This window comes from Myxine glutinosa, chromosome 1, assembly GCF_964187855.1.
Source record: "Myxine glutinosa chromosome 1, kmMyxGlut1.1, whole genome shotgun sequence".
NCBI classification, from domain to species: Eukaryota; Metazoa; Chordata; class Myxini; order Myxiniformes; family Myxinidae; genus Myxine; species Myxine glutinosa.
In genome coordinates, this window is record NC_136261.1 from 33505504 (window position 1) to 33522328 (window position 16825).

At 42.4% G+C, this 16825-nt stretch overlaps 1 protein-coding gene across 2 annotated transcripts in view; it reads right to left on the reverse strand.

Annotated features, from left to right (window-relative positions):
- The window catches only part of RNF11 (ring finger protein 11), a 106156-nt gene that overhangs the window by 13072 nt on the left and 76259 nt on the right, over positions 1–16825 (reverse strand). Inside the window, exon 2 of one of the 2 annotated variants that reach the window (XM_068109343.2) lies at positions 15077–15246. In XM_068109343.2, coding sequence (XP_067965444.1) covers positions 15077–15246 — 170 coding nt within the window. Of the gene's footprint in view, positions 1–15076; positions 15247–16825 lie in introns of those variants that run through there. The other variant, XR_013621940.1, reaches the window with a different exon arrangement.

Sequence of the window (16825 nt, forward strand, 5' to 3'; positions counted from 1 at the left end):
CACTCTGGGCTAGTAAACAGGTAAAAAATGACGTTCAGGTACCTTTATTGCAACCACATTGTTTGATAAGTAGAGGACTAGAAGAAATTGACAAGACCCTTTTAGGAACGGTTAAAGTAGGTGTTTGAAATCATTATCTTGGTAATGTTCTCCTTGGTGAGGCGGTGTCGGCGGTCGGTGAGGACGCTTCTGTAGACGGAGAAGGACCTTTCCACGTCGACGCTGACGATGGGGCAGTACCTCAAGAGGGGGATGTCAGCAAGCTTGACTCCAGCCGGCACACCAACCTCAGATCCGTGCTGATCTCCATCCAGGATCAAAGCCACTGTCCTCAGCACACCAATGTCGGGATTGCGCTGCAGCACCGCCTTGAACTTGGTGAGCAGGATCTCCTTACGGCAGCCTCGGATCTTTTCGAGCTCCTCCTTGGCCTGATCAAGGAGCTGGAAGGCCTTGGCCAGCTCCATGCCGGCCTCCTCCAGCTGCTTAAGGATCTTCGGGATGAACGACACGTGGGCATTTAAGAAGACCAAACTGAGCTTGATGTCCGCCTTTCCGAACAGGTCCTTGGCACTCCAGATTGCCATCGCGTCGTCATCGTTCAGCTGGTCCACAATGTCCTTGACGGCCTCGAAGTGCTCGGCGTAAAACACCGCGGCGTCGATCCACGTCCCCCACCGAGTCAGAATGGGCTCTGGGGGGAGAGAAAGATTGGGCTGCTGCTCCTTCCAAAAGACAACACGAGACGGGGCTTTGACTAACACCTTCTTCGTCGTGGCAATCAGGTCGTTGACGTCCTTGAACATTTCTCGGACTGTCTCGCAGACACGGTGGAGCGCGTGGGCAACGCAAGTCACATGCAGCAAGTCCGGGAAGAGTTCCTTCAGGGCATGGCCGGCCTTGATCATATAGGCCGCGGCGTCGCTGACGAGGACCTTGAGGCACCTTGAGGCTTGAAATCAGGCCAAAGATAGCGCAGCGTGTCATTGACTGCACGCACGATCTCCCCGGAGTTGGTCTTCTCCAGAAACATGCACTGGACGAGGTGGGGACGAAAGTACCTCTCCTTGGACAAGCGTCCCGCGATGATGTTGGCCACATATCGACCTGCCGAATCGGTCGTCTCGTCGACGGACAGCCAGATGGGCTGCTGTCCGAGGTCGGCACGGATCCCCGCCAAGGCCTCGTCGTAGCACTTGTCGAGGTAGTGCTTTCGAATCCAGCTTTCATCGGGGATCTGGAGAGTGATGTGCTTCTCCAGGAACGACTGGAGGGCAGGGTTTTCCAATTTCGACCATGGGATGCCAGCGGCCAGCATGGCCTGGCACAGCTCCTGAGCCACGACTTCGCACTTGTGCCTCTTTCCGCCACCAAAGTCCTCCATGGTGGCTTGCGTGACCGTCCTCTTCTTCTTCAAGGCCAAGTTGCTCTTGTGGTGGTCTCCTCGGACATGTTGGGCCAGCTCAGACTTCTGCTTCGCCCGGAAAGTCTTTTCACAAGCTCGACAGGAAGCCGTGTCACTCGACACGTACTTGAAGGTGGCCCCATCGCCGCCAGCGTTGAATTCCTTCAGCCACTTGTCACGAAGAGCAGCACTCATCTTGATAGGAGACGTGTTCACACTTTGTGTACACTCTCTCACTGTAGTACACCGCCTCACTGCTGTACACGCTGGGGACGCAACGCACGCAAGTGGACGCAACGTTTTGTTTTTGAGATCGATCGCAGTTAAAAATTTCGATCGCAGTTAAAAATTTCGAAAAATTCCCTAATTTTTTTTTAGCGTTGCCAGACATTTTCGACCAAAAAGGGCATTTTATTTTATTTTTCCCGAAAAAGGGCGAAATCTTTTTTTCCTCCGAAAATAGCAAAATAATTTTTTTGCGTGCAAAAAAGCCATTTTATGTGAAAAAATATTTTTTGTTTTATGTGAAAAAATAAAAAATATTTTTTCACATAAAAATCCGATGTATAATCATAATACATCAAGTAAGAACTATCTTTTCTTGCATCATAACCAGGAAGATATTTGTTGTTTGCTTTAGCATATCTCTTCGAACATACTTGAGATATTCCGCCTCTTTTAGCCTTCTCTATCATCAAAAGCATATCTACATCACCGATTAAATCCAAATCCTGTTTTGTCATTTTAAAGATAGCACTCCAAAGCCAACTCTGGGGCTGTATAATAATGAGCAGGGTCTAGTCCATATGAATCCTTGTTATGACAAACATTCTCTGAAAGCCTCCAACACATCAGCCAATAAGAGCACATCAGTCTTCAGCTATAAATCATGATATTCACCGAGATTCTTAAGGTTAAACTTCTTCCAAACATTTTGTGCTTGAGTATAATCTTTATCAGTTATATGAGTTTTATTCAACTTGTTGTAGAAATCTTCTTTAGAGGGGAGTTGTGTCTCTTCAAACCTCTCAAACGAGTTCATATAATCATATGGATATATTCCCTTTTGTGATAGGCGTGTAATATCTTCTTGATTTGAAAAATGTGAGTTAAGATTAGGAAACTTTTCAAAATGTTTGATGCTAAATTAGATAAAGGACTTGACATAAATTTAATTGTGTCAAGAAATCTGATATGAGATATGTGAGATGTATGAATTGTTTTTGTGAAAGATGAATTTCTGATCTGTGTTAGGAATGGCTGAAATGTCTCCAGGTGTTTTACTCAATTATTTTATAAATAGATGTGTATCACAGTGTGCATTGTTTTGAAGAAAGACTGGAAAGAAAGAGGGGAGTTTATAATTAATATCACAACTTTGATGAGCCGGACCCTATAGGAACCTGCGAGATGACAATGATCTCTTACCTTTACACCTTCACCAATTTCTTCTTCACAAATATGACAGATATTGTTCTGCTTAAATTCCCTTTTCTCTTCTTTGGTTGAATTCATTGGCTCATTGTGTTTTCTCATTATCTTACTTAATCTAACAAAGTCCTTTTCCAGTCGTCTAACAAACTCTTCTGAAGCATCTTCTATGCATATGAAGCATCTGAAGATGAATTGGGTAACAGAGGCTCTGAACAGGGTGTAGGACATCAATCTAGAAATAAAGGAGATGGGATAATTGATACTCCAACGAGTATTGGTTAAACTATTCTGAAACATAAAGAGCTAATTGGTTCAACCGCTTCTGCCATGGGAAATGTAGAAGGTGCTATAAAGAGTATTAAAGACGCTCAAAAGGAGTCTCATAAGTTACAAGCAATCAAAGAAATTAAGGAAGGCAAAACTCAAACTATCTCCACAAGAACAAAAAAATCATTCAAATACTTTGGTCAGGGTTTCAAAAGTTAACAACTTTTTTTTACTAAATATATACAAGTATGGAAGCGATTGATAGTATCTATGATTTGGATGATACGATTATCATTTCAAACTCTACTAACAAGGAAGACTATTTTAAAGTAAATGCTATAACAGGAACAGACTGGAATTCAAACGGAACAAAAAGTTTTGAAATAAATGATCAACAAACTTCCATGAATCTTGCTGATAGTATCTTGTTGTGTAAATTTACATTCACTAAGGCTGCGAATAACATTAATGCTACACTCGTAAATTATTTCTTCTGGAAAATGTTTGATAGTGTTCGTTTGTACAATGGAACACAAGAGGTTGAAGCGGTTGATTATGTCTCTGCTACATCGAAAATGATGAAATTTACACTATATTCGTTTAGTGATATAATGGGTAAGGGAGCTGTTGAAGGTTTTATTCCTGATATGTCACAGGGAACAAACACAGACCCTGGTTAGAGTCAAAGAAAGTCAATGTATAATGATGAAACAAAAGCAGAGAATAGTTTTACCGTAGCAGTTCCCCGAAAGGGTATATTTGGATTTTGTGATGATGATAAAGTTCTGTTTGGACTTAAAATTAGATTTCAACTGCAAAGGAACGATAATGAAAATAGATTGCTTTTTGGTGTCGACAATGCTTTCGCTGCACAGAATAAATTTGTTATTAATGAAATGTGTTGGTATATTAGCGAATATACTCCTAATCTTAAAACAGAAGAGATGTTGAATAAAAGACTTAACTAAAAGAAACCACTAAAAGTATCATACCTTAAAAGAAGATGCCAACACGTTAAACTGAACCAAACTACCTACACGTGGAATTTGGGTGTTCTGGAAGGAAAGCCACGATACCTATGGCTCATTTTTAAGAAATCAGTTGGAGATGAAGATGAAGGTACTGATAAGAATAATGCGCTGAGTGATAATGCTAAGGTTGAACAACTTCGGGTTTCTCTGGATGGAACATTTTACCCGCGAGATATATTGGAAATTGATTGGGAAAAAAATGATTATGCGGAAGCCGACATGTCTTACCAAAAGGTGTGTGAAAGCAACGGCAATAAAGATCCAATTTTGGATATGGTTTCATTTCAAAAACTTCATACAATCGATGCAATTGACTTGAGTTCTCAAAAGGAAACTATAAAGTCAAATAGAGTGGAAACTTCCCTATACATTGAAAGGAGGGAGAGTGAAGAAGTTGGTACATATTGTTTGCTTTTGGAAGAAACAGAATTGCAGATTAATACAGATAATGGTGTTATGATTAATATCACATAGATTTTTCTAATAAATAAATGAGCAGTAAAGTATTAACTGATGTATATGTTAATAAAATAAATCTTGATAATTGCAAATTGCAAACAGAATTGCAGATTAATACAGATAATGGTGTTATGATTAATATCACATAGATTTTTGCACAATTGATCACAAGATATGTGATATGTGATAAATATCACATCGTCTTGTATTTAAAACCAAAAGCCTTGTACGATTAGCGATCATACAATTCAAAGAAAAGGAGCCGTAAGAATTGATGTTTTGCTCACAAGAGAGCAGGTGAAAACACGAAATGATACTGGCTCACTTAAAATTAAAATGACAAAACCTAGGCTAAAGAGTGGAGGATTTCTTCCGTTTCTAATTCCTTTATTTGCTGGTTTAAGTGCGGCGGGAACATTGATGGGTGGTTTTTTAGCAGCAGTAAAAACTGCTAACGAAAGGAAGGCTCAAATACAGACTCAAAAAGAGTTGGAAAGATATAACAAGGAGTTGGAAAAACAAATTAGTGGAAGTGGTGTAATTGTAGATTTTGCTGAAAAACTTGAAAGCCTACCTGATAAAGCGAAATTGTTATGCCCCCATTCCACTTATGCCGATTGGCCCCGATTAGCCCCGATCTCCAGGTCGGGAGCGATCGGGACACTTTGGGAAAAAACTGGTCATCTACGCTGTATCTACGTCCTAAGTACGCTCCGATTACGATCACTACGCTGTAACCACGCTCATCGTGGGTAGATCGGGTCCCTGAAGACCCGATCGAAGCCGTTTAGAGCCGATGTGTTCCCGCTCGCGTACGCTGTAACCACGCTGCATTCGCGATTGCCGCCGCTCTGACATGATGCATTCCCGATCGCCGCCGATCTAAAACTGATCCAACGCCGATGCTGCCGATCTATTGCCGTTTCAACTACGTCATTCCCGACCAAACCGATCTAACTACGCTCTATTCCCGTCTTTAAGCCGACTAAAAAGCAGATTTCAGGTCCCGATCCGTATAAATAGGGCCCGATTTGCTTGCCGATCATCAGTATCGTCGAAGACAGCCATGGATCAACATCAGAGAAATGGCCGTCTGCAGCTCGCTCTACTTCTCCAACAATATGCAATTAATGAAAGAAGAGCTGCTCAAGTGAGAAGAAGAATGAGAAGAAGAAGAAGAGAAACCAAAGCTTTCAGAATCATTGGAATCTCCTGTGATGAAGCTATCTCCGAGGGCCTTTCACTCACTCACCGCAGGCAGGTAGGTGGTCTTTCTGTCTTCTACCGACTCCTCTCCGGCCTTGCTCCCCCAGCTCTCTCTGTGCTTTGTCCCCCAAATATTCCTTCAGGTCGCACAAGATCTGCCAGCAACCCTCTGATGGTTAAACTGCCGAAATCTCGGCTCGCTGCTCACCTTCACTCTTTCATTCCTCTTTTCTCCCGCCTCTGGAACAAACTCCCACACTCCCTTCAATCCCACTCCTCCCTCCAGGTCTTTAAAACAGCTGTTCACCACAATCTCTTATCTTTCCCCATCCAAAACCTTGATCTTTTCTACCCCCACGAATTCACCCCAGATCCACCTTGTTTGAAATTCCAACTTCTTTCCTGGAAGTCCTGGCAGTGTCAATATGTTTTATACCTCTCCCGCCCCCCCCCCCCCCCCCACTTTCCATGCCTCCTCCCCCAAAGCCCTCTCCCTCCCACAGATCTCTCGATGTCCCTGCTCTCAGATGTTGTGTTTGTGTTCCTCCCCCTCTCGCCCCATCTTGTCTACCGCTCCCCATGTTATATGTTTTATGTGTCGGTTTGTCTTTCTGTGTGATTAATGTTAGCTCTTTCACGAGCCTCGATCTTGTATACAAAAAAAAAGAAAAAAAAGAAAAGAAAAGAAAAAGCCCCTCAGTTCTGGGTCCGGCCATGGTTGACAGAAGAAAGAAGATTGCAGTTTGGGCACTACGACCGCTTGATGAATGAACTGAGGCTGGAGGACATCAACTCTTTCCAGAACTTTGTGAGGATGCCACCTGCTCTCTTTGATGAAATCCTCCACAGAATCACCCCGAGGATTGAGAAAGAAGATACCAGGCTGAGAAAGGCCCTACAACCTGGAATGAAGCTCGCCATCACCCTGAGGCATCTGGCTACAGGAGACCTCTACCCAACTCTCTCCTACGACTTCAGGGTCAGCAGAAACACCATCGTCAAGTTCATTCCGGAAGTGTGTCAAGCCATCGTTGCAGAGTTCAAAGAAGAAATGGTGAAGTGCCCTACCACCCCAGAAGAATGGACAGAAGTCGCTGATGATTTCGAAAGTAAATGGAACATCCCTCATGTGCTCGGAGCTCTTGATGGCAAACACGTCGCCCTCAGATGCGCACCCAACTCAGGCAGCCTCTACCACAACTACAAGGCCTTCTTCTCGATCGTGTTGATGGCACTGGTGGACGCCGACTATAAGTTATTGTGGGTGGATGTTGGTGGAATGGGACACATGTCAGATGCTCAGATTTTCAATGCTTCGGAGCTCAAAGAGTGCATAGAGAATGAAACCATTGGAATTCCCGACCCCCTGGCCATGCGGAACGATGATGAAGAGATGCCATTCTTCATCCTTGGAGATGATGCCTTTGCTCTCCGCACCTACTTGATGAAACCCTATGCCAGACGTGGACTCTCTCCTGAACAACTCGTCTACAACTACCGCATCTCAAGGGGTCGACGAGTGGTGGAGAACGCCTTTGGCATCTTGGCAAACCGTTGGCAATGCTTGCTCAAGACACTACAACAGTATCCTGAGGTGGTGCGTGACCTGGTCGAAACTGCTATCTGTCTGCACAACATGCTCCGCATCCGGTTCCCAAGTATTCAGCATGCCGAGGTGGACCAGGAGGATTATCGACACAACATCATCCCTGGTGAATGGAGAGATCAAGCCAACATGTTAGAGGTGGAGCAGGCAGTTCGAGGTAACAGGGACAGTGTAGAGGCCAAGCGTCAGATGGAGGTACTGAGACTCTATTTTAACAGCCCTGCTGGTGCAGTTCCATGGCAGGAGAGGATGGTGAGACATCATTAGAGACACTATGGGAAGGAGTTGAAAGACATTTTGGAGGACATTGTTGTATTGTTATGTATTGCATTGATAATGATTTCTATTGATATTCATGTGACAATAAACATTATGAAACTTGATATTCAATGTTTGCCTTGTGTTGGTTGGAAAGGGAGAAGTTATTATTGCTGGGTTGAGGGGATGAAAATGCATTGCAAAATGAAAGGTCTTCAAAATAAAAGCTAAAAATTTGAAAAGTTTTTGCTGGGTAGAGGGGATCAAAGTTTGCATTCACTTAATTAAAAGGTCATAAAATTAAAAGCGGTAAAATTGATTATTAATAATATTTGTTTAACTTGTACCGCTTTTAATTTTAGACCATGGGGTTATTGGGCAATGCAATTTGGCTCATGCAGTTATCAATTCCACTTAACAACGTTGACAAAAATTGTCGTGTCGAAATACTTGATCGGGTGAGGCTGATGCAATCCGGACCGATTTATATACAGCGGCTTTGATCGGCATTGGAGCGGGACGGATAGGTAACGATCGTCGTCGAAACGGCACAAGATAATCCTCCCGCTGCAACGACGCTGTAATCACGATCAAGCCGTTCTAACTGCGATCAAGCCGTTCTAACTACGATCATTCCGATGGACTACGTTGCATTCACGCTGTAATCACGATCAGTCCCGCTATTTCAGATCGGGATGGAAATTTTAAACATGTTAAAAAAATCGCCCCGATCTATTTTTTTGTCCCGATCGACAAAGATCGAAGACGTTCCGTTTACGATCATGCCGATTGATCCCGTTCCAAATAGGATCGTTCCCGTTGTGCAGATCGGGGTCGATCGGCATAAGTGGAATTGGGGGTATTAGTTGGAGATATGCTTTCTTCTATCGCACAGGCAGGTGTAAGACCAACTAAAAGGGGGGTAATGGATTATATCTTTCTCATTAATAAATTGAAAAATGGTATAAACAATTTGTAAAGGATACAACATCAAATATAGAACTTGCTAAATATTGTAAAAAACTAAAAATTGATCATGTGGTTATTTGTATGAGAGATTAACAAAGTTGTCTGAAAATACAAATAATATTGTTATGAATTTAGAAGATAATAATGGGAATGGTTGTCATTGGGTTTGTATTTATAATAGTCAGGAAAAATGTTATTTTGATAGTTATGGTATGCCACCACCTCTTGAATAAAAAATTCTTACAGAATGGTGTTTATCAAACATTTCAAGTCCAAGACATTAATTCCAAATGCTGTGGTCAATTATGTTTATATGTATTATTTCAACTCAACAATAATGAAAATTTTGATGATGTCATTTTTAATCTAATATAAATGACTTATGTTGGAAAAGATGGTTCTATCTTTGGCATATCCCAAGAGTTGGATATCGATCTATCAAATTATTATACAAAGGCACAGGCTGAACGACAAAAATATAATAAAACAAAAAATATTAATATGAAAAATACTTATAAATTAATCAATTATCCAAGCCCCACAGATGCCAATGATTTAATTAGATTTAATGATTTATCACAAGATATATCTTTCAATAAAACAGCACGTTTTGTTAAACAAGTAGAATTTACAACCACAACACCTGGGTCTACAAACAATACACCTTTCCTTATTAAATTTAACTATCTACTTACAATTGAACTTCATAAAGAAGGACATGTAGTTAATATGAGAATCAATAAATGGGAGTATAATATGTATGATTTAGGGTATAATTGGTCCTTTTCAATAAACTTGGAAGACTTACATGATTTTAATCAGACTCGAAGAAGAATATTACCCGCTTGGTGAGGATAAGGAGATATGTGGCAGCACAATTAGCAAACAACAAATACACGATTTCAAGAATAGAAAATTACATGACAGCAAAGCAATAGTTTATATGACAAAGAAGGAAGGAAATCAGATAAATATACAAAGCCAAGGAATACAAACCAATTTAACAACAGGAAGATGGGGTGGCATTACTTGTCATCATATTAATCTCTCCTCTATTTCAGAAACATTAATTTTTTTAATACATAAATGGCAGGGAGAAGACTACAAGATAATTATAATTTTTGTATTCAAGGATACTTACAAGAAAAGGGTTATTATTATTATTATTATTATTATATTATTATGTTAGATATTACATTCCTTATGAATTAGAACATAGACATGGGAAATTTTTAATTAAGAACTGGTCTTATACTGATATTGCTAAACCGACAAATGAAGATTTGATTAAAATATTAAATAAAAATCAACTTCTAAAAGTTATGAAATATAAAACTCTTAGAAATCCTCAACAAATCTTATTGGTATTCTATTATGAGAAAAATAATTACAGATACAAGAATATCTCAAAATCCAGATGAATATATGTATAATATTCTATGGGGAGATGGTTCAAGGGTAGCAAGGGATGAGGAAGGAGTTGAAGAAGAGAGGGAGGAAAGGGAGAAAAGAGAGAAGGAGGCAAGGGATAAAAGAGAAGGAAGAGAGTGAGAAAAAGGAGGAGGAAAGAGAGAGAGGGAGGAAAAATATAAAAATATGGAAACCAGTGAGATTAATAAAAGATTGGAGGTATTACAGAAAGAGGTATTACAGAAAATAAATCAAACTCAATGCACTGAGGAGGAAAATAAAGAAATTAAAAGTTTAATGAAAAAAATATTTTCAAGAATAACTCAAATTGCAGGGAGGAGGTGGGGATAAAGTGTGTCAAGTGGGGAGGAGGTGGGGATGAGAAAGTGGGGATAAAGAAGAAGAAAAAGATTATGTAGTTGATGATGTTAGTGTTATTGACTTTAGTTAAAGTTTTATATAGATATTTTTTTCCCCTAAATAAACGGAGGAGAGAGTAAAGGCATTCCGAAGGATTCTTTATGTTTTAAAAATCAAGATAGAAATGTATATGTTGGAAACCAAAAAGGTTTTCACACTCTATGAATTTTTCTCATAAATAAATGAGTTATTGTGTTAAGTGTAAAAAGAAAACCAATACTAAAATATCTCGTTTGTTAAAAGTAAAAATAATAGAGTTTATCAAAAGGGAATATGTTTAGTGTGTGGCTCTAAAAAGTGTCAATTTATTTCTGAGCATAAAAGCAGAGGAGATATGCAAAAGTTTATATCAGGGAGTAAATTTACAACTGGAATTCAGGGGTAATTACACCTTCCGGGGTATTCTTTCTCTGGACCAGGAACAAACTTGGATAAAAGATTAGATGAGGCTGACAATCCTAAACCTTGGTCTAAACCTCTAAATAGGGTTGATGGCAGTACTTGAGTACGATGGCAGGACACGTATTTGTGTATGAAGCATGATATTGATTAAGGGAATAGCACTACGTTGGATGAAAAACACAAAACTGACAGACAAAGGTTGTATAATTTATCTCCGATACGAAATCCAACGTTGAGAGAGAAAGTTGATAGGTTTATTGGGAAAAAATTGATAAGTGTTAAATTGAGACTGGGACTTGGTTATCAAAAAAACTATTAAGCTCTAATGATGTCATCAAGACTGTGGAGCAAATCGCTTTTGCGGATGAATTACATAAACCTATAATCACAAAGTTAAAAAGACGGAAGGTTTATTCCAAAGGTGTTGATTACGTCTGGTCCGCTGATTTAATTGAACTAAATAATGATGGGGGATACAAGGCCAGAGGCAGTAGAGATGGAAGACCAGTCCAGATGATTTGATGGCTGCTTGAAGACCGTGCCAGTCAGCCTGAGTGAAATGCCAGACTCGCCGGCACTGAGGAAGCTCTCTGAGAATGGCCAGAGAGATGTCCACTTTAACAAGGAAATGATCAGAAGAACCGATTGGAGCAGAAGAAGAGCAGCAGACATTTGCAGGGAAGTTAGTCATAACCAAGCCTAGAAGAGAAGATACTCCACTGACTGAGATTCGGGTCGGGAAATTGACAGATTGTGTCTGGCCCAGTGAGTCGCAGAAGTCCCTTGCTGAGGTGCCATGGCTGGTGTGAGAGGAACCTACACCCAGCCAGCTGTCATGATGACAGTTGAAGTCGCCACATATGAGGAAGAGAGAGAGTTGGGATGAGTGGATAGAAGTTTCTCCATGTTGTCAGACAGGGAGATGTAAATGGAGTCATCATTGTTTGGAGGACAGTACAGAACACCTATGAACAAAAGGTGGGAGCAGAGAGGAAGCTGTAGCCAGAGGGGGGTGGGGTGGAGAGAGGGCAGTGCAAGGAGAGTGAGGAAGAGAGTTTTTGATAAAGATAGCCACCCCACCACCAGGACGAGACTCAGGTCTATCATACCGGAGGAGGGAGTAACCAGGAAGATATATTAAGGAATCAAAGATATCTTGAAGTAGGAAAGTTTCTGTTAAGCAGATTACGCCTGGTTTGTCAGAAGCAACCTGTATGGAGAGATCAATCAGGTTTGAGCGAAGGCCCCGGATGTTTGAGGTCCATACCGTTAAGGAAGAGGGAGGGGCAGCATCGGGTACAGGACAAGGGAGGGGAGGGGTAGGGTAAGATGACGGGTGAGAGGAAGTAGGGAGAGCTGTTGATAGTGTGTCGGAGATTGCAGAAGAGTTTGGAGAAAGGGAAGGATGAGGAGGACAAAAGATTTGATGGTGATGGGAAGAGGCACAGTGAGGTGTTGTTTGAGGGGGTGTGGGGGGCAGAGAAAAGTCAAAGACTGGAGGAGGTGGACGTATGTGATGGAAGGGAGAGGAAGTGGGGAGGAGGCAGCTATGAGGAGGAGGGGGAGAGGGGAGAATTTGAGAAAAATAGTAAGGGGAAGATTAGAAGGGGAGGGTTGGGGGGGGAGGAGTTCTGAAGGGGAGGAGTGAGGGGGGAGTTTTTAAGGGGAGGGGTGAGGAGGAAGTTTTGAAGGGGAGGGGTGAGGAGGGAGTTTTGAAGGGGAGGGGCAAGTGGGGAGATTTAGAGGGGAGGTGTGGGGGGGGGGGCGTTTAGGAGGGGAGGCCGAGGGGCAAGGGGGGAGTTTAGGAGGGGAGGGGTGAGGAGAGAGAATCGAAAGGGAGGGGTGAGGGGGAGTTTTGGAGGGGAGGGTGAAGGGGGAGTTTCGGATGGGAGGGGTGATGGGGGAGTTTAGAAAGTGGATGATTTATGAAAAACGAACATTTATTACAAACTGGGTTGATTGTGACTTTCAAGTCAGGGATCCGTTTGAAAACGATAGAAGAGGGGTGGAATGAAGGTGAGTTTAGAGAATGGAGAAAGGAATGACTGTAAGAGATTGAATTTTTTTTTGAAATGGAATGATTTGATGAGGAAATTGAAAAGCCTTTTAAATCGGAATAAAAACTGCGTGTTGTATAAACCACTGAATAAAACACTGCAGGGGAAAGTTTAAACATATTTAAACAAAACTGTGAAAAACAATCTGGGAAAAGTCCCTGAAGTGAGGGCGTGGATCAGAGAAAGGGCTAAATGAGATGGAGGAAACTAGAATTGGAAAGGCGTATCGACTGGAGATGGAAGGAAGAGGTGGAAGAAAAGGAGATAAAGGGGGCGGAGCGAGACAACAAGCACGTGCCGCGAGGAGAGAAGGAAAACAAAATGGTATCTAAAACATTACACAAAGGGTAGATGTTCGGGGAAGTTTGGGGGAGAAGAGAAAATATAAGAAATAAGCAATTATTAAGCTTAAATGTTTACCCAATTTTCAATTTTCAAAACAATTGAACTAGTTATTTTTCAATTTTGATCGCACCACCTTTCAGAGGCCATTTTTGGATTCTGTGACCCTGAATTACAATAAGAAAGTGTTCTTACTTTTATAAAATTCGAAAAATCTCACATTTGGCCAAAGCAACCCATTAGCAGGGGGAACCAATTTTTACCCGAACCTGGTGGGGGGTCGAAACAAAATTGAAAATCCAAAATATGTTACAGAAATACTATATAGGGCTAGTGTAACAAAAAAAGTACAACTCGAATAATTTTCAAAAATAGGGCATTTCACCCCTTATAAAGGGAAGAGGAAGACAAGAAGGGCACAATCCATAATAAAGCCTTACATTGTCATGTTGCATGTGTTGGGTACGAGCCTGTACCCCACACATGCAACACAGTCCCCTCCTGCTGGATCATAGGCTCTTGTCAATGTCAATCAAAATCTCCTGGCATTAACAATTAAACATTCATTCTCCGATTTATCTTACCCATTAAATTAGAGGGGGTTGAGAAATGCGAGACCGAATCTAGCATTACCTCATTAATCATAGCGTTCGACCTGCATAATTTCATAAAAAACACAATCCTGATATGTACAAAACAAAATTATTTAACCTCCCATCCTCTTCGTGCCTTGTCCAGAAGTTACTATGGCGTGAAGAGAAGCGTGGTACCAAAATACAAACAGGCCTACTTTACTTCAACAACAATTTAACTTTTCCAAACATAATCCTCATCTATTGACCACATCTCCCAGTGGATGTCAACTTACCCAGCTGGTCAGCTCAGCAAAAAATCCCAATTCCATTTCCAATTATACAGCCGATATACCCTCCAGAGCACAGATGGAGTCACATGTGACCAAGTGGAGCATTCACAGAAACAATTTAATACAATTCAAACACTTTCTCAACTTTGCAGCGAGGAAGTCCCACAATGAGGTGGTGGGGGTGAAAAAGACTATGTTGTTGTGTGCAGAGAGTAGTTGGCTTGGTTAAAGGTGTCACATGATCTGTCCTTCCACAGGGCACAACAAAGTCCACCCCCCAATCCTGTACTAATACAGTGTTGTTGTTGTTCCTTTACAGGAGAGGGACACCAAAATGGCCTTCCATGGTCGCAAAGGGTCTCCGGCCTCTTGGCTGACCAAAACCTGGCCCTCCTCCCAGCAGATCCCTCTCCAGCCATAACGGCATGGGAGTTGGGGGTGAAGGCATGAAGGAACATCCTTCTTCTCTCTCCAAGAGAACTTTGATGTCCTGTGGTTGATGTTTTTGGTGACGTCTACATTACCCAGATATGTGTGTGTGTGTGTGTGTGTGTGTGTGTGTGTGTGTGTGTGTGTGTATGTGTATGTGTATGTGTGTGTGTGTGTGTGTGTGCGTGCGTGTGTGTGTGTGTGTGTCTGATTCACTGGACATTAGCATCAAGTGTGACCATTCTTCCAGGAATTTCATCACCCCTTTGCTACCCTCACCTCCAAACTCAGGTTCACCTGGGCGACCAAATATCTCTCCCACTCCACTTTCTACCCCCATGGCCTATCCAGCTCCCCTCACCAACCTCCTCCACATTAACCCGCCAGCCCCCCCGCCCCAGGTTTCACCCACTCCCGCACCCTCCCCCACCCTGCTCCCCACATACTCAGAATCCCCCAGGCACAGAACGGGTATCTCATCAAATTCTCACTGAAACATCCTCAATCGTAACTTACTCGCGATTGCGCTTCTCCCCTCCATCCTTGCCAGGATCATAGACTCCACGTGGAAGGTGCTGGATAAGGCCCAGTCGTTGAGCAATACGCACTTGTTCCTCCTCAGTCAACTGTGTGGCAAGTCTTGACTGGGTGGGTGTTGGGTGGTATACTGGTACTCCCGTATCCTCCTGCAAGGAATGAACTCAATGTTACAATCCAAATAGCAAACAAGTAAACACACAATTCATCAGTTATGTTAAATAACATTGGGGGGAGTGAATGATTTATTATCGTACAATGCTCAATGACTTGTAATAAAATGAAAAAGAATTACCCTACAGGCCTACATCGACCATGGTACAAAATTCAGCACAGCCTGTCATACTTACCGGATTATAAGATGAACTAGAAAGGCACTCAGGAGAGTGCATACCTCCGCCAGGCTGAACAGTTTACATGTTGTATCCCACTGATAGACCGGAAGTGGATCCTGACCTCCAAAATCAAATTGGCTTGTTCTTATCCTCGTGCACACCGTTTTGAAGTATCATGCTGTATATCTTATTTATCGTTTCTGGCCCTATCTCTCAATGGTGAAGATTCACTTCTTTTTTGGGATGGTCTAGGCGACACAGAACAGATCAGGACACAACATAAAGGTAACAGCAGGAGAAAGGTGAAACCCCAACAGCATGGCAGAGGGAGAAATTCAATGGAGACGGACAAACAAGGGATGAGGGTAACGATGAAGGGTAGGAGAGAATAGAATGGGTGACAAGATGGATACATCAGTACAATTTTGGGAGGGTTGTGGGGTTTAATGGGTGGAGAAAAGATCATGGTTTTGGATGGAGGATGATTTGAGAGGATGGGGAATATCTGTCTTGAAGACGTGGAAGGAAGAATGAGATTGAAGAGAATATGGAAGATGGTTCCACAGGTGGGGGAAAAAAAGAGGAATAAATGAGTGTAGGTGAGCAGTGGTACTGGATTTAGGCCGTTTTACGAGGATGGGGTTGCTGGTACTGTGTGTGTCCTGCAGATAGCTGGGTGGGACAAAGCACGGAGAGAGCAGAGGGTGCAAGACCAGAAATGAGGCAGCAGACGACAAAGAGAGCACTGATCTGTCGGCGACGGCGAAGTGAAAGGCTCATAGACTCAGCTTAATCCTGGGAGATTCCAACAATCTTGAAAGCTTTGGCTTCCATAGTGTGAAGCTGAGCAACATGTGAGGTAGGGGAGCCAGCCAACAGGGGAGAGCAGTACTCCATCAAGCTACGGATGAAAGCCTTGTAGGTGGATAGGAGCTCAGGTGTGCCAAGGAAGGACTTTGGATGATGGACAACGGAAGATGTCCGGTCAGCCTCTGGCTTTGGAGGCCAATTTTGCAATGTGGCCTGCCGAAGAAAGAGATCATGGCCTAGAGTGAGACCCAAGAGTTTGAGTGGCTGAATCTCTTTGAGATGGATGTTGTGAAAGTAGATGGGAGGATTTGCAGAACAATCCTTTGCAGAACGATTTGCAGAACGATTCAAACCTCGACTCTGATTCTGCAACTGGACCAGACGGCATCAGCCCACGGGTCCTAAAATCCTGCTCTGCCGCTCTATCTCAACCTCTCTCTGTTTTCTTCACCCTCTCTTTTGCTCAAGCTCATCTGCCATCATCTTGGAAATCGGTAAACATTACCGCTTTACACAAAAAGGTGCAAAAACAGATCCTTGCAACTACAGACCAATCAGCCTGTTCCCAATTATCAGGAAAGTC